This window comes from Bradysia coprophila, unplaced genomic scaffold (genome assembly GCF_014529535.1).
Source record: "Bradysia coprophila strain Holo2 unplaced genomic scaffold, BU_Bcop_v1 contig_151, whole genome shotgun sequence".
In the NCBI taxonomy this organism is placed as follows: Eukaryota; Metazoa; Arthropoda; class Insecta; order Diptera; family Sciaridae; genus Bradysia; species Bradysia coprophila.
The window spans coordinates 9,985,580-10,002,969 of record NW_023503423.1 but is presented as its reverse complement, the minus strand read 5'-3'; the positions used below and the strand labels follow the sequence as shown (position 1 = coordinate 10,002,969).

The window sequence follows — 17,390 nt, the reverse complement described above, 5'->3', positions numbered from 1 at the left end:
TACACACAGTATATAAAATAGGCCGTGAGACAGTTATTGTAAAAGAGTCACAAAACTCACCAAAAAATGTTTGGTGACTATTTAGTAAATACTTACTAAGTATCACTTAGTCGTTGAACGTAGACAGTTGTAGTCACTAGCTTTATTATAACGAAAATTTAGCTATCAACCACCGAAAAAGAATGTTTAAATTTAGGTCCTCTCTACCTTCCTAATTCTCAATCTAAATAATTTAGTTAATAAGTTTTCTTCAGAAACAGTTCAGCGGAGTCTGCTACCAAGAGTCGGCGTTTATGACCATGATCATGTTTAACAGCTCATACAAATTTCTCGGCAAGCACTTTGTTCGAATTAGCTAACTGAAAAAGTTAGTACTAGTTACTCGCACAGAAGTAGTCCTAAAAGGGACTGGGGTCATTCTATTCCAGATATAAAAATTTTGGATCTAGCTTTTTCAGGGTGGGCAATCAACATTTTAGGGTGGGCAATGCCCAGTTAGTACACAGATGCAGATGTAATTTTGCATCAGTATGTATGTTTCGTCGAGACGAAGTCGAGCAAACTCCACCATTAAGTAAAATATCGCCTGGATCCCTAGACCTGTTTGCAAGGTCTGCTGAGAGAGAACTAAAAAAGTGTGATTTTCGAGAACTTTTGACGCGTGATATTCAGTGTTTTCATGGTTTGGCGAGTGTAAAAGTTTAATAATGAGAAAGTAATTCATGAAAGCCTAAAGTTCTTTCGTGGTACTGTAATGAACGTAGTTGCCCTGATTTGTGTCGTTCATAATTTTATTTTCATTCTCTATTTACATTGATTTTTTTCTCAACTAATGGAGAACCATGATAAGCCAAGGAAGCACAGTCCTTATGAATTATTCCGTGTAAGTTTTACTGTCCATACCAAACTGAAAATATGAAGAAAAAAAAATCAAATTTTAATGGAACAACAGATTATGACTATGATCCTATCGAGAGACCGACCTTTTAAGCTAAATTTGGAGGACGCCCTTTCCTTTTGCCAAGCAATTACCAGCGACAATTATGGATTACTTACAACAGTAGTTGATTCGGAAGGAGTTGTCGGTAAGTGTGGATTAAAGATAAAGTTCACATGTTCAGTCAAATTGTTGAGAGGTCAAATATTTTTTTTGTAGATTTATCAAAATTCGCGCAGATATTTTCGAAAGAGTACGGATGTCCGATAATTTATTACAAAGGACATGTCAGTTCAGAAATTAATATCATAATTCATAAGTACTCGAATCTTCCTTTGATATCTAATTAAATTTACACTAGAGATATGATAACGATACCGTTGACGTGATGCGTAAACTTAACACATTCTTGCAAGCAAATGGTCTGACGGAGAAAAATCTCATAACATTCAGTAAAATAACTTTGGTATAGTGAACTGAACGTCACCTTTTGAGGAATTGAAACTTTTCAGACTTTCCAGCAGACAATAATGAGTATCGCACGTTGAAGGCGGCAGGCTTTTCTCCAAACGTTATCAACGTTGTCCCAAGCGTATCGGAAAGATTTGGTTTTAAAAACGTAAACGAAATTGAATCTTTTTTCGAAAATACCACGACGGTAAGTTGCACAATAATCTCGAATTATTCTAAAAGAAAAAAGTCAGTTGCGGCGTATGCACTTTTTCTGCAAATTTGGTTTTAACATATCCCATCCCACTGACACGTCCATCGCAATTAAATTTTTGTATACAAAAACTGGTGATAAAGACTATCCAAAAAAAATACGAGCGCCACGAGCGCTAGTATAGGGAATTTACATGTCAGTGAGATTTCGACATTCAGTATTCAGTATTCATTTATTACACTTAATACAAGTGGATTTTCGTTTTTGACAAATAAAGAATTAATAAAAAATAAAAAAAAGAACAAAGACATGAATTTGGTTCAGCAGTCAGTTTTTCCGCTGATCCACTCATGCAAAACTGATCATAGTTTTCCATTACGACAAACGTGTAAGTGCAAGGATAATCACTTTTGTTTGTATGAGTGGACCAGTTGAAAAATCGGCGAAGCAAATTTCGATCTACATTCCAATGACGTCTCCTGGAAAATTCTTCACAAATTGAGAGAACATTTTTTGTTAACAACCCTGTCGAGCAATTAGTCATTTTCTCCTTCCTTTTAATTCCATACACCGATACATAAGATACATAATACATAAGACAAGGATGAAAGATTGGAATAATTACACGGAAATAATCCATCATTTCATCCTTGTATTATGTATGAAAGACAGATGGAGAGAGAGAGAGAAATTGTATGACATTGGATACGAAAGTGGATTTTTTTACTTGATCAAGGCAGTATGTTGTCCGCAGATAACTTTACTGATACAAGATATTGACTTTTTTCGAGTCAAAACTGAGCCAATTTTTATTAGAATTCGTTTTCTTCAGCGGTTGACTCTGAACAATAATCTTGAAGAGAACTGTAACCGTGTCAAGAATGCAATAGATCAATGTATGTACACATCAAAACTGAACCGTGATTCGGGATTCCATTTACAACGAATAATTTTACTTGGACAAATTGGGTCTGGTCGTAAGACTCAATCTAGATTACTGGCGAAAAGATGGAATTTAGTTTTTCGTAATAATTTTCCTTCTTCCTTTTTTACAAAACATTTTTTTTACATAAGTTTCATATTCCCATAGTTGATTTTAGGGTACTTTTGTTAAGATATGCCAAATTGAATAAAGAATTTGATGAACATTTATCGAAAGTACAAAGTGTACATCAGCTGAATCGAAAGTTGGTAGCTTCCATTTTATTCGAACGAATAACTAAACGTGATTGTTTGGAAAATGGTTGGATACTCGTAGGATATGTGTCGAGTGTGGCGGATCTAGAAGTTATGGAAAATAATTTTTTTATTATTCCGAATAAGTAATTGCACTTTCTCCTCACATGTACCCCACTACCCCACCCAGTTAATCGATTTCCGTTCAATCAGAATTGTTTTTATTCACTGTCGCCAACATTTATGTTTGGATCGTTTACGGACCAAAGTAATCAAGAATGCAGAAATAAACGAATGTCGCCACTCCAGCAAGAACACAAGATATGCAAAATTGGGGTTTTTAGATTTGTACAGTCCATGTTGTGCTATTAGTCATGTAGTGACGGAGGTAAATGGCTTCGATTCATTACAGTTAATTCCAATCAAATATGTGAGGCAATTTGCTTCAGCTGTTTTTTTTTTGCTAGTCATCTCATACAACTTCACTGCCTTGTATCTATTTACACAAGTTTAATAGCCATAAAATCGCATAGTACTTATGAAACCGTATAAACGCGTATAAGAGAGTTATGTTGTATGAGTGGTGGACCAGTAGAAAAACAGGCTGAAGTAAATTGCGGCACGAATTTGGCTGCGATTTAATGTACAACTTTAAAGTAACTTTTTTTTCTTATTCAGATAGACCATTTCTGTAGAAACAGACGTGAGATCCTGAAATACTGTCAAGACCGAGCCAAATACATAGCGCACATAGATGGTGAGCACAGTGTATCTACTGTAACGACTCTGCTATGGGGACAAGTGGAAAAATTCAACTTTTAAATTGTTGTTACATGAGTATAAGTTCAAATACAATAGAAATCAATCAATAGACTTTTTACTTTATAATTGGAATCTGTTAAATGAAAACAGATGGTGTTGCCGCCAATCGGAGCCTGCAAGTAGTGAGAAAAGGACACATGAGCACGCGTGTCATAATAGCACTTACAGTTGATTACATCCTCCATTTCAGGAAATTCGTTCACTCAGTTCAGGCAAAAAACCCTTAAGGTTTAAAGGTGACGCAAGTCCTTCTGTGTTCAGTTCCAAAATAACTGACATCGTTAATGGTGACGCATTCTGTCTGAAGTCTGAATTCAAAATTTAAATTTACGTTTTTGTGGGAAGTGCGGAAGGTAATTAACAACGGTCGGTAGACGAATTGGATCTGTCTGAGGCAATGGATAATTGTTGTTCCCTTGACGGAAAGTCATGGGTCTTACGGTTGATAAACACTAAAATGTTTGTCGCAAAATGTTCACTATGATTACTATGACTACAGTGGAAGAATTATAAGAAGTTACATTTTCAACAATTACAATCCAATTGACGTTATTCATTCCACATGCGATTTACACCTTATAATACACATCCATACGTAAATGTCGTAACGTTGTCAACTCATGTGGATTGAATAAGGAGAATTGGATTGTAAATGTAACTTCTTATAATTCCGGGACTGTACATGAATGTATGAAGAAAATGTTTGTCACATTTTGATCGGTCCTTGATAACACGATAACTTGAATAATTCTTACTGGAGTAATAATCTAGGATTCATTGCGAAAAGCATTTTTTGTGTGATATCTTGGTGTCGATGATAAGAAAAAAAAAGTTTTAACGAGTGTTACTTTGCGGTTAGAGCGAAGCGAGGGCCGTATTCACACGAGTTTAATTTTTATTCAAGAGGTAATCAAGACATACGCTCTTTTTCTCTATCTCTATCTCCCCATCTCTCTCTCTTTCCATTGTCTTTTAACCGAAAATAAAACTTAAGCATTGCCAAATTTGAAAATTTTTATTCTGAAAATTTGTTTAAAAAAATAAAATTTATGACAAAGCAAGGGAGCTGGCTTCGAGCAAGACCATTTTATGATGTTTTATTACAATTACAAAAATCTATTATCGAAAATTATTCAGTCAGTCAAGGGACCTGACTCGCCCAATAGGTGGGGCCTAGTATAACATGTGAATCAATAAATTGATACAAGTGATTCAATTAAACGACGATATACCGATACGGTACGTTAAAACTTTACTTTAGAGCCATAGAATAAGTGTTATGTATTTATTCAACTGGGCTATCATATTTTTCAAGTAAGACACCACTGTGCTTTGACTTGAATGAAGATGATCTTGTGTTTTAGTAGTGCCACAATTGAGCTGCCTTAAACATGTCTAGTAACTGTTGGTCAAACGGAATGCCTGAAATAGGAATCATCGGCGCTGGGTTAGTAACAGTCAATTTTTGTTTACTTACTCGTTTAATTTAAAAATAAACCGATTTAGTATATCGGGCCTGTGTGCTGCCGTTCAATTACAGCAAAAGTTGAAAATCACGTCGTTTACGATATTCGAGAAAAATGCTGACGTTGGTGGAACATGGTTGAACAATATGTATCCAGGTAACCGGACGGTGACCTTCGTTCGCTGTCTGCGTTTTATGGCTTGTGTTAACTCTCTATGTGTTTGGTTGTGTTTACTAATTGTTTTTTGTGTTTCTAAAGGTATCTAGAACCGAATGGCTCTTACAAAATAATAAAATTAAAAACAGAATATTTTTACGCAATATGTTGCAATGAACCCTATTGCTAATAGTAAATTTCTAGCCTACATGTAGGCTTCTTACTAGTGGGTCACCGATGATCACTCTTGCCTTTCAAGAATGACCTTCGTTTAAATGACGAGCTAGCAGAATTAGCATATGGCGTCCTATTGTTAGGTGCTTCAAAATGGGGTTACTATTAAACGGAATAAAAGACCGAAGAATTAGCGACCAAATTATTTTTTTTGTTTAAAACTACTCTTAGCGATTGCGGAATCAAAGGTTCTTGACTTATTAAAAATGACTTAATCTAATTTCGTGATCTTAAACCTTACTTAAACTAGCACTTTCGTATATTCATTTATTTGAAACTGGTCTTTTTTTCTTTATGATTGTCTTTAGTCTTTTCACTTTATGCGCACAAATGTAATAAGAAAACTTACGATGAACTTCCGATGATCCACGTGGTGAACTATCCAGCCGGTCGCTAACATGGGATTGATGCCAATCTCGCCAACCAGATTCTAATTTCAGCACGCGAACTCACAGTCGTTATAACCAGATAATATTAGATTTGTTATTCAGGCTGAAGGCCTTTCACTTTTTCTTTTTCTCTTTTTTTTTAAATTTTGCAATGGCGTCTTTGCCCGAGAGATTCCTTTTTATCAGTTTATCATTTTTTCTTCTTCAAAATATTCTACCACAGCGATAACTGATCTTCACTCGCGATTAATTATTAAATTAGATCCATGGAACAGATTCATTAATTTAAAAAAAAAAATAGTTCGCGATTTTAGGTCTCTCGTATATTCGTGAGCTTACGGGTACGAATGAATGTTCGCTCGGATCTTTCATCGAGTTGCTCTCAATTTCGAATCGTTCTATCCGGCCACGTAATTGTGTTCGAATTGTACCTAGCAATAGATTCGGAATTAATCAGAATTGCCAATAGATGGTGCCAATAAAAATCGGATATTGAACAAAGTTGACGGGGCTTAATACTAGACTTCTTATTCTATTTGCGTTAATTTTTGTGGTCGCTAAAGTTTTAGTTTTTGTTTTTGTTCTATCTTCTTTTTGTGTATTTTTGTACATCTTTTCATGATGAGAAAGCGTTCTATTCACGCGCTAAAACTCATCTAACAAACGTTATAATATTGCAACTTAACCTATTTATTGATCATAATCTAATAGACTTTTGATTGTTTATCTTTAAATCGGCTTTGGTTGAAGGTCGCTAACGATTCGAGGGGCAGTTAAACAGGCAGATATACAAATAAAACTTAGGAAACTAAAAAAAAAAATCTCACGCAAGCATGGCGATTCTGAATCTATTTTAATTTATCCTAAAAAAAAACGCTAATGAAAATGAAAATCTTAAATCTACCTTAACCTAGTGGCATCAGACTTATTGCTGTTTGAACGGTTTAATATTCCCTAAGGTTAGATTCTTGCCAAGAATCCGTCATAGCCTATCATTTTCCCTTCTGTCGACTGTTGGTTCTGCTTATAGAATCCGAAATCCGACTTCAAAAATCAGATCAAACTACAGAAGAGAAAATGGTGAACTTCGTTTTTCTTTTTTTCTTTACTTAGCGGAAACGAGGGGTCAAATCCTGTACGTGGATTTTTCCAACCTCTTTTCCCGCTTCATCGTGGATTATATAAGCCACGTCAGAAATCGCTTGTTTAATTATGCCAGGCATCCGAATGGGGGCTAATTTCTTGCCTTGGTCGCATTCTTTAAAAACCAGGTGTATTCGCTTCTTGTCATAATACCGCTTATTACGCTCGTAGGCTTCCTTTATTCTAGTTTGTATATAAGAGAAAATTGCTTGGAAGTGCTCTAAAGATGGCTGATTGATTGTTTATCTTTAAATCGGCTTTGGTTGTAGGTCGCTAACGATTCGAGGGGCAGATACCGGGGGTATATCTTAGGAATAATTGTAGAGGGACTGGGTCGCGCTACATACAGTTGGACGGAAAAATCATAACTGAGCCATAACTTAGCCCAGTGGGAGAAACCTGTGCAGATTATATAAATTTGCACAATCTGCAAAGGTTTTTTCAAGTGGGATAAGTTATGATTCACAAATCTATTTTTTCCTATAAAGTAACACATTTTTGCATGCTTTAATGGTTTTACTTTTTCAAAAAAAGATTTTGGTTCAGAGAAATCATCAAAAAGCCGATATTTTGCGCCTGAGTGTAGGCTACAAATTTGCAAAGGGTCCATTGCTCCTAATGTCATTTTTAAAGATATGAATTAAGACGAACCGACACTATGCTAAATTGTAGCCTTTTGTGCGAAAAAATTGTATATTTTCAATGATAACTCCGTGTCCTTTATGGAAAAAGTGGGACCATCGCTCAATATCTTAAAGGGGCTGAATCCATGGAATGCCTGATTAGGAGTGAAAACGTCGAATTACTTGTATGAAGACCGAATTCAAGAATTTTCGGAGTACAAGAATCTAAAGCTCGAAACACACAAGGCATCGAAAACGTGTTTCGATCAAAAATTCTCTCTGTTATAGTTTCGTTAAGAATCAAGGAACGAAGAAAATTTTGGTCGAAACACATTTTTGGTGTCTGGTGTGTTTTGTGCTTCGATCTCTTTTGAAAGCTTGGGTTTTCGTGAGAAACCTTTTTTATTTATGTGCTTTTGTTGTGGCTAGCAATTAAAAAAAGCCAGTCGCTTCGTTATTGAAAAAGTAATAAAATACTGAAAAGCTCTTTTGAACGCCTAATATTTCCGGAAGCTATTTATTGTGATCGTTTAAAGCTATGGTTCGCGGCATCAACTCTAAGGCGAATTCATGCGTCGGCCATAGGTGATACAGTCACCCCTTATAGACATCCAACAAAAATATAGCTTGAAAAAACGAAAACTTTTGAATTTGTAAGCTGAGCTTTTTTCAAAAGTCAGGTTGGGTTAGCGCTCGGAACTCTTTGTGTTAACCTTTGCGCTTTATTTACCAAACAGGGGGACAGAGAGTGTCTGCCTTTATCTTCAAAATATATTATAGATTATTTGTACACTTTGTTTCTACAATTCAGGATGTGAAGTTGACGTTCCCGGACATTTCTACAGTTACTCTTTCGAACCAAATCCAAGTGAGTATTTGAAATTATACGAAATTGAAAAAGGTGCGGCTGGGCATGATATGAGAATAGTTAGTTGATCTGTTTCAGACGACTGATTTCAATTGACGTGAATCACGGCAGTGTAAAATAAACCAGGCAGGAGCGGTTCATTTTCGAAATTTCAAATAAGGGACGTAATACACTGTATGAAAATGAACTCAAATGAACACTGACATAAATTAAAAAATTTTATTCGCAAAAAATATAGGGCTACTAGATTATTCCAGGTCCCTAGTCAAATCAGCGCTCCTGCCTGGTTAACTTTAGTCTGTCGTGTGTGAATTCTTGTGAGAGACACTACAGTGAACGACATCTCAAATGGCTCACTGTCAAATTTTTCTGAGAATTTTATCGTGTCATTGCAAATTCACAATGACATTCTCTGAAAAAAATGACAGTGAGACATTTGAGGTGTCGTTCACTGTAAGTTTTGCGGCATTCGCATGATAAAACGCAATACATCCTCCTACTTTATCCTTTGACATGACTATCTTCATTGACTCAAATTTTCAAGATTGGTCAGTCAATTACCCACCCCAGTCCGAAATACTGGAGTATATAAATGGAGTCGCAAGAAAGTACAACATCTACGAGCACATAAAGTTTCAGCGCGAAGTTAAAACGCTTACTTGGAATGGCAGTCTTAAGAAATGGATTGTTCGATATGGTACCATCTCAAACAGTGATGACGAGACCCAGACGTTCGATATAATGTGAGTTATCATCTGGATTCCTAAAAATTTTGACTTCTTGATTTGCTAAATTGCAACATTTAGAGTCATAGCATCAGGAGGCCTACGTTGTCCACACATTCCGAACGAACTGTTAGCTTTTACTGGACCTGTAATGCACACAGCCGAGTGGAATGATCAAATCGAATTGAAAAAGAAAAAAGTCGCTGTGATTGGCAGTGGAGCGTCGGCTATTCAGGTTATTCCAAACATCGTCAATGATGTTCAAACGTTACATTGCTACCAACGGAGTCCAGCATATGTTTTTCCTAGATTTCAATTTACTTTCCCAAACTTCCTGGTAATTTTATTCCATTACATTCCCGTCCTAACGTGGCTGTATCGATGCTTGCTTTTTATACTGTTTGAGCTATTCCATCAAGCATTTTGTTATGGAACTTTGTGGAACGAATTCAGTAAGTTGGTGAAATTAAATTTATTTTGCACTGATATGGGTTTCATTCGCTTCATTTACACAGTACATACATTGGCGACAAAGTATCGTCAAAGTGAATTGAAGGGGTACGAACAGTTGTCAAACGATCTGACCCCCAAATACGGTTTCGGATGCAAACGAGCGCTCATATCTTCTCAGTACTATGCTACAATGACAAGACCCAACGTTCGTCTACATTCGAGTCACATCGACAAAATTGTTGGTCGGACGATCTTCACAAAAGATGGAACGAAAGAGGAAGTCGATGTGAGTACAGATGTGAAACATTCAGAACTCAACATTCGTCCATCTCATGCGGAAAACCCTCAAAGGGCAACTTGTTTCTTAAAACTATTTCGCCCTTGAACGACACACCAGTCACATCATATCTTGAACTACAAATCTTAAATCTTAAACCGGTTTGAGTGCCAGGGTCAGCCGATTAGTAGTTCGACTTTATTTTGGGAAATAGAAATAGTTGGAAACCTAATTCATTCTTCATGAATGAGTTCGTCTTTGATGACTGAGTCACTGTCCTCAGGAAGTGATAGCAATTGCTTCCAGCTTTCCACAAGCTAATTCATTTCAAAGCAGGTATATAATGTGATACTAAACTGTTTCGGATTCGCCATTGCAGGTTCTGATACTGGCCACAGGCTTCAACGTTCAACATTACTACAGCCCAATTCAAATATTCGGAAAAGATGGTCAGGATGTTGTGAAAACTTGGGTCGATGCAGAGCCCCGAAGTTACTGTGGAATCATATCCAGTTCTGCGCCAAACCTCTTCGCACTTCTCGGGCCCAATACGGTGACATCTAACGGGAAAATATTTTACTGTATGGCAAAATGAGATTTTTTTTCTTCAATTTCCACAGGGAATCATTCACAACTCCGCTCTTTTCATGGTGGAGTGTCAGGTTGATTTTATAATAAATGCCATCTGTGAAATGAGGCGGCGAAACGCTACAGTGATCAATTTGAAAGTCGAGGCTGAAGATGAGTTCATGGATAAGTTCAAAGGTTATATGAAGAACAAGGCGTGGTACAAGGAAAATTGTGGTTCGTGGTTCGCTAACTCAAGAGGTGTGAGAACCGCTCTTTGGAGTGACAATTGTATCAACTATTGGAGGCAGACTAGAACCACCGCATGGTCCAAATTTAAAATTGAATGAAAAAAAAATTGCCGGCTGGTGGCTAGATATGACCAATTGCTCCAAATTTAAAAAAAAAATTGTTTAATTTGTAATAAAAGAAATGTTATGGCTATGGACATCATACATAGCATTTTCTAATGTAAGAAACATAACGAGGACAGGATTTCATTATCACGAACTCGAATATTCGTATCACCGCCTTTCCTTCGTTCAGATTCAATTTTTTTTATTGTAGATTCTGGAATAGAACTGGAGAGCAGAGTTATCACTCTTCCGAGATATCAGCGAATGAAGGTTCAAATATATATGTCGTAAAGTCTTGGGCTGGCTCTAATCAAAAGGAACTTGTCGGTAGTAGGTCAGGTGGAGTGTTCCGATTGTAGAGGAACACTCCAACTGATCCATCATCTCCCACTTCTCGAACTTCAGTATTCTAAAAGATTTTTTAAATTTTTATGTGTTCCCATCTGGAGTTTTTTTTTTGACTATTGAGGTGGTATGAGGTTAATTATTTGCGCACAAACACAGAGAGTGGTGTAAAGGAACTTGCCCCGTATTTTTCTTATTAAAACGTTTTAACTGATTTACAACAAAACAAAAATTAGCAAAATCAGCGCACAAATACTCGATTTACGCACAAAAGTCATTCAGGGCTGAGTAACTTTCCATTCCTAGGGCACTAGGTAAGGATCCACTGACCCGACTTTAGGGGAAAAACAATTCCGGACTAGTACAATCAATTACCATCACTTGACTTCTCATTTCCATTTTTAAATTAGATTTTTCCGTAGAGGTGAAGATTGTGGGTTTGGGTTCCACTGACACGCAAATTTTTCAAGAATTACATGTTTTCTATCACAATAAAATCGATTATCCTAATCCTAATACCATCCAGTGATTCGTAGGGGCTGAGAATGTCAAAAAAGGAATATGTAAAGTTGAGCGACGACAAGACCAATGCTGTCGTAATTCGAAAGAAAAACAATTTCCAATGAAGTAACAAAAGAGAGACTGAAAATTCTTAGTTGTCATTTCCACTGGAAATTGCCATTTATCCAAATGACGGCACAAAAGTTCACTCATTCCCAAATTTTATGACGTACATGAACATTATACGTACGAGATGTGGTTATTTGCGTCTCACACGTACATCGTGCTGTATGTACATCGATATTTTCCATTTTTTCCATGGTTTCTAGCAATACGGCTAGTTTTTGGTGTATTGAAGGGGCTGATTGAAGACCCTCAAAATCTTAATCTAGACTTGACCAGTGAGTACATTAGACTTGGGGATAATATAGAGAAATTGAACTTCAAATCAATTCGTTGAACCATCTATTATAACCACCACTTGCTCTTGTCATACTTTCAATTTATTTTTCACTGCAAATTTGCCACAAGCAAAACAGAAAGAAAAGTGACTAAAAAACGAGAAAACTCTATGACCATCAACCAGTCATTCCAGTGCTCTGCTTTTCATTCAAAATATTGAAAACGATTAATTTTATGTGGTTTGTTGGTGAGTTCCAAGACTGCTGGTCGGAATACGTTCATTTCTTTGCGACTGATTTGCCCTATAAATCTACTGCGCTGAGTCTGCATTGCTTCTTCAAGATTATCAGCCCGCTTTCTACGCGCTTTTTTTGCAATTTTTGTTACATTTTCCTGTCTCCTCTGTGCGCAATACGGACGAAATGTTAAAAAGTAAACTATTTCGATAAGTGACACAACGCTAAATCCAAGGAACAACCCGAGCAATCCTCCGGTGTTAGACAGAAACTCGGTAAACCCAATAAATTCCTCCTTTGTACTGCTGCGCAAGAACTTGTACTCGTAATAAATGTGCATCACAGCAACGTTACGTCTGCTGGAGAATGTTTTGTTAGTCAAATAAACTACAACCAGCAGATCATCGTCACTCTCACTCAACAAATCCTTTTCCAAATGCTTTGATAAAATTGTTTTTCGTGTGAAATGGTTCAGTTCCCAGGTGCGCATTTGAAATTTCACCACTGAAACTAAGCTCGAAACAAGCTGGTAAGCAGTGACATGTAAACGTTTCATTCCTTTTGAATTCGATCGCACGCATCGTATTGCTGTAACAGTCGTAATCGTCTCGATTACAGATGGAAGTTTCATTGCTCGTCCTCGGCATGTAGTACAAAACGCATCCGCACGCTTCCAAAATCAAGTTGGATTGGCACTCCAGTTCGCAATTTTTTCGAGAATAGGTTCTTAGGATACAAGACGAAATATTATTCAGTATTCGATGAAGTCGAACGGGCCACTATACCTGAAATATGCTAGATTCCCTTCACTGGCAAATATACAATTTCTCTGAGACTGTGGTATTGAACGGATTTTAAAGTTTGCATCGGAAATTCTTGGTGTTATAACCACTCGAGACTCATATCCAGGCGTAATTGAAAATCCAAAATTTTGTATTTGCGGAGTTTCGGTCGGACTGTGCAGCAGCACCTGTTCCACATAATGAAGTCTTCATTGTTACGAATACAACTGTTGATCATGATATTATATACCTTAAATCCCTTACTGTCCGTTGACGAACAGTGATATTCGTCTACGTTAACATTCAAGACGACTGTTAGTCCCATATGAATTCCTGATCCTACATTCAATCAATGCTCACCATAAACATCTACTCTTAAACGTTAAAAGTCATATTGCGTACCCGGCCCTGGTCGCGGGTAAAATCTGCGGAAATTATCTATTTTTTCCACGTAGCCTGTTTCTGGAGTCCAATCGGTTGGTTGTAAATTGTTGTCCTCGTCAACTTCAACGTCCCACTCATCATTAACACTATAAAGAGACATTCTTCAGGTTAACAGACGGAAAATGTAGCACCAGTTATGGGTACCGCAGTTAATTCTTTAAAAGTGTCATGCTACGAAAATATACGAATTCACGCGCTGGAGGGGAATATACGATGTGGGCAAACATCCAAGGCATGGAAACGATCTTTTTCTTTTGAATGGATACGAAATTGGAGCTAAGTCCCTCTCTCTCTCTTTGCTCTTTTTTGTTTTGCGTCTTTCGTATCATGACGCATGTAAAACTTTTTAGACTCGCCAAACCATGAAAACAGTGAATATCACGCGTCAAAAGTTATCGGAAATCACACTTTTTTAGTTCTCTCTCAGCAGACCTTGCAAACAGGTCTAGGGATCCAGGCGATGTTTTCCTTAATGGTGGAGTTTGTTTATGTTATTCGTCAAAGAGAGAAATTTGATACGAAGGCGGAGCTTACTCTCCGCATCAACGAGTAGTGTGATGCACATCGAAAGATCAACTCGTTCGGCTTTATATCGCGTATTTTCGGTTTCGTTTTCAAATTCAACCTTGAACGGTGTGTATTGTATTTGGATTCGTTGTTTGTGTATTTCATGGTTTGACGAGTGTAAAATTGTGTGCATCACAGGATTGAAACCACTCAATCACAGTATATGTGTGTGTTCAACTTTGTCTCGGCGAAACATACATACTTATGCAAAAATTATTCTCTCTGTATACGAATTCACACGTATACTGTAATTTCGTGGTTTCAATCCAAGTGATGCAAATAACTCGTCCGTCACATGGACAACCACTAAATTCGAGTATGCGTGTGAATTCGTATATCTTGAGAATGGTTTTTACATGTGTATTGTATGGATAACGCACTACAAGAACGGGTAAAAGAACAGATTTTATTAACTGTCATTTCGCCCCTTGTTCTATATGAAACGTCCGAACTGCAGTGGTATTATACCAACATAGAATTTAAATGAGAATTTTCGCCTCATTGGATTTTGAGGAGTATACTCTTATTTAAATTCGGTTGTTTTGCCTGGCCTTTTGCAGTCCTTGCGTTCTTATGGATGTGTTGCCTTAGTCTTCGGCTCGAACAAACACATACATACACGCATCAAACTACACACTCAGCTAGTATACTCGTTTAATTAATTGTTTCACATTACTTGTAATTAGCGACCAAGTATTTTCGATGCACTTGATTAAAGGTGCAACATAAGCCTTCGTCGGTCAGAGCAGTGTCAAATAAACGCATACAGTATTCCACCTTAGACGCAAATTTGCACAACAAGAACATCTCTTTGCACGACTGTGATACCTGTGAAATCGCATAATTCGAGAAAATTGTCCTTTGAACGAGAACTATATTTGAATTATTCGAACGTCAATGATGAATTCACGAAACTGTGGCCAATTGGATGAGAAATCGTTGCTAGATAGATTATCGCGTTTGTTGCACAGTCCTTCCAGTAGAAATTCATTGAACGAACCCTTTACGAAACTGCTTACTTTGCTCGCCTTTGCATTGTTCATATTACCTTGGGGCGGAGAATTGTAAATTGTAATCGTATTAGATTAGTCATAAAGAGCCACAATTTATTTTAAAATCACATATTGTAACAGCTGGGAATGGGATGTCTGTAACTGACGTTGACTTTGAATTCAATGCAATGATCATAGGTGTCGCGGACCACTTATTCCAAACGTTCGTAATGAAATATCCAGACAAAAGTATAACGAAGACAAAGGACAAGCCGAAGAAGGTCCTTCAGTAGGAAAATGAAGAAAATTCTTTCGTCAAGAAGTAAAATTCATAAAATTGAACGAGAGAAAGCACCGTTCAAAGTACGAAATTTTCCTATCTCCAACGTATCTTAGTCCATGTAACGTAGAGTTAACCAGGTATTGTTCCATATTTTCGTTACAACTGCTTCTAGTTTGGTCTCTTCTTTCAAGTTCCATTTTACGAAAACCTTCACTTTCACCCATTTCAACTATCACATCGACAAACTGCAACTGCCGTACTGCCATTAGACTTAATTGCATTTTATATGACTTAGTTGTTCTATGGGTGTAGGTGTAGGTTTTGTGTACCGACAGAACAATCAATGCCAGTAAACCGTAAACGGTCAAGTGCAAATATGGTATGAAGTAATAGCATTAGATCAATCACTTTGATTGGAATGCTATTATGGCAGGGATGATTATCAAATAAATAATTTGTTTGCTGCTGAATAACATTGAAGTCTGAGCAATTTCAATGCTTAATGATGATGATGATGATGATTGTGCATTGCATGCCGTCTCGTTCAGTGAATTGAATATACGTAATTATCGATCAAGCAGCACATAATTGAGCAAATCCAAATATTTCAATGAGGAAATTTAGCTGGAACTGCGTCCAGCTAGGCTTGCGTATCAGGATTGCCCGATGCAAAATTATTATATCCGAACCCTATGCCGAAGCCCGTTACGCCAATCCAATTTTGCTCCTCTTTTCTACATCGGTGCATCTTTGTTCTACGAACCCGATACAATTTTTGGTAGGCTACACTATGACTACCACACTATTATTGGTTATTTTGAACAAAATTGGAAGTCTCCGTATAATGCTTTCCACCTTAATTCCTCAGACGTAAAAGAGATTCAAAATATTTCTATTTCACTGCAGAGCCAACCCATACGGTTTCAAGTTGCGTAACAACAATCCATGACTTCATAAATGTAAACAGAAAAGAGAAGAGAAAAACTTTGAATAACATTAATCCGAATAAACATCGACTTAGATCACAATCTCAGAGAAAACGCTACTGTATTCTCGACTGAATACCCTCTTGCCCTACTCCTCGTTAAGCACAATAAAAGTTGTCTTCGCCTTTCAGCAATCATCCATAAATTTGAATGAAATGAAATTAATGGGATATTGTTGTGTGGTTTTAGTTAAAAGTAGTCAAGCCTTTTGATACGGGATCATCATCCCATTATATCCCTAACAAGTATAACTGTTAGCACATAATCTGTCACTATTATCCTCTAATAAAGCAATTTTCAGTCGTCGTTTTGCATGTTTGTTTGTCAAATTTACCCTCAATAGAAACGACACCCTCTCTGTCTGCATGATATACACATTGCCACAAAATTAAGTGACTATAAAATACATTTTACATTTATTTATACGTATACAAAACAACAACCGATTAAATGGGACAAACAATTTGTAATTTTCATTCGAATCTGTGATTATACGACTACACCCCCAATTAGATGAGTGTAAAATATGGCTAAGTTGTACAGTATAGGAATAAGTGAATAAGTATGGGTAACAATGCAATGATTTGTGCATGGGGATGAGAAATGTAAGGTGGTTGAATCGTAAGTCAATTTTGTGGGATACAGGGTGTATATACGTTTTTTTCGAAATCGTGTCTTTTGTGCACTAAGTGCGATACAGAATTTTAATTAAAAAAAATTCGAACTAAAAGCGCTGAAAAGATTAGTCTTTTGTCAATATACTAAATTTGCTAAGAAATTATTTAAAAAAAAAATCGTTCGATGCTCAAGCTAGCATTCAAATTGTGTTTCAACTTTTCATAACTTTTCTCATCAATTATCCCGAGTAAAAAGAGTAAATACAGTCGAAGAAATTTAGTTTTCGGGTTTTCCAAAGGTATTAATCCTATTTAACCCACACTTTATCCCACAACAATGGAATCCACAAATTTAAATTTAGTTAACACAACGGTCACA

At 36.7% G+C, this 17,390-nt stretch overlaps 3 protein-coding genes across 3 annotated transcripts; 2 read left to right on the top strand and 1 right to left on the bottom strand.

Annotated features, from left to right (window-relative positions):
- The first annotated feature begins 806 nt into the window (after positions 1-806).
- On the top strand, positions 807-3,632 carry LOC119074950. Its single transcript, XM_037181339.1, has 9 exons — positions 807-883; positions 953-1,085; positions 1,157-1,224; positions 1,299-1,389; positions 1,450-1,595; positions 2,434-2,626; positions 2,692-2,923; positions 2,991-3,165; positions 3,456-3,632. The coding sequence occupies exons 1-9, from the start codon at positions 833-835 to the stop codon at positions 3,597-3,599; spliced, it is 1,233 nt and encodes a 410-aa protein (XP_037037234.1). The 5' UTR covers positions 807-832; the 3' UTR covers positions 3,600-3,632.
- A 1,331-nt stretch (positions 3,633-4,963) lies between these two features.
- On the top strand, positions 4,964-10,957 carry LOC119074949 (FAD-binding monooxygenase ktnD-like). The gene is made up of 8 exons (XM_037181338.1): positions 4,964-5,046; positions 5,106-5,221; positions 8,422-8,478; positions 9,023-9,221; positions 9,285-9,655; positions 9,719-9,942; positions 10,313-10,486; positions 10,554-10,957. Exons 1-8 carry the CDS (start codon positions 4,991-4,993, stop codon positions 10,848-10,850), a joined length of 1,494 nt encoding a protein of 497 aa, XP_037037233.1. The 5' UTR covers positions 4,964-4,990; the 3' UTR covers positions 10,851-10,957.
- Positions 10,958-12,692: 1,735 nt separating this feature from the next.
- Positions 12,693-15,689, bottom strand: LOC119074998 (pickpocket protein 28-like). Its single transcript, XM_037181401.1, has 8 exons — positions 15,481-15,689; positions 15,255-15,409; positions 15,027-15,181; positions 14,810-14,961; positions 13,525-13,652; positions 13,373-13,461; positions 13,126-13,310; positions 12,693-13,066 (listed from the first exon to the last, which is right to left on the bottom strand). The coding sequence occupies exons 1-8, from the start codon at positions 15,687-15,689 to the stop codon at positions 12,754-12,756; spliced, it is 1,386 nt and encodes a 461-aa protein (XP_037037296.1). The 3' UTR covers positions 12,693-12,753.
- Between the last annotated feature and the right edge of the window lie 1,701 nt (positions 15,690-17,390).

Coding starts and splice junctions, on each gene's coding strand:
- LOC119074998 (XM_037181401.1), bottom strand. CDS start 15,689: ATGCAATTAAGTCTAATGGCAGTACGGCAGTTGCAGTTTGTCGATGTG. Junction 15,410..15,480: donor AAAATTTCGTACTTTGAACG/GTGCTTTCTCTC, acceptor TTCCTACTGAAG/GACCTTCTTCGGCTTGTCCT. Junction 15,182..15,254: donor ATTCCCAGCTGTTACAATAT/GTGATTTTAAAA, acceptor CTCCGCCCCAAG/GTAATATGAACAATGCAAAG.
- LOC119074950 (XM_037181339.1), top strand. CDS start 833: ATGGAGAACCATGATAAGCCAAGGAAGCACAGTCCTTATGAATTATTC. Junction 1,225..1,298: donor TAATTTATTACAAAGGACAT/GTCAGTTCAGAA, acceptor AATTTACACTAG/AGATATGATAACGATACCGT. Junction 1,596..2,433: donor TTTTCGAAAATACCACGACG/GTAAGTTGCACA, acceptor CGTTTTCTTCAG/CGGTTGACTCTGAACAATAA.
- LOC119074949 (XM_037181338.1), top strand. CDS start 4,991: ATGTCTAGTAACTGTTGGTCAAACGGAATGCCTGAAATAGGAATCATC. Junction 5,222..8,421: donor GTTGAACAATATGTATCCAG/GTAACCGGACGG, acceptor TCTACAATTCAG/GATGTGAAGTTGACGTTCCC. Junction 8,479..9,022: donor CTCTTTCGAACCAAATCCAA/GTGAGTATTTGA, acceptor CAAATTTTCAAG/ATTGGTCAGTCAATTACCCA.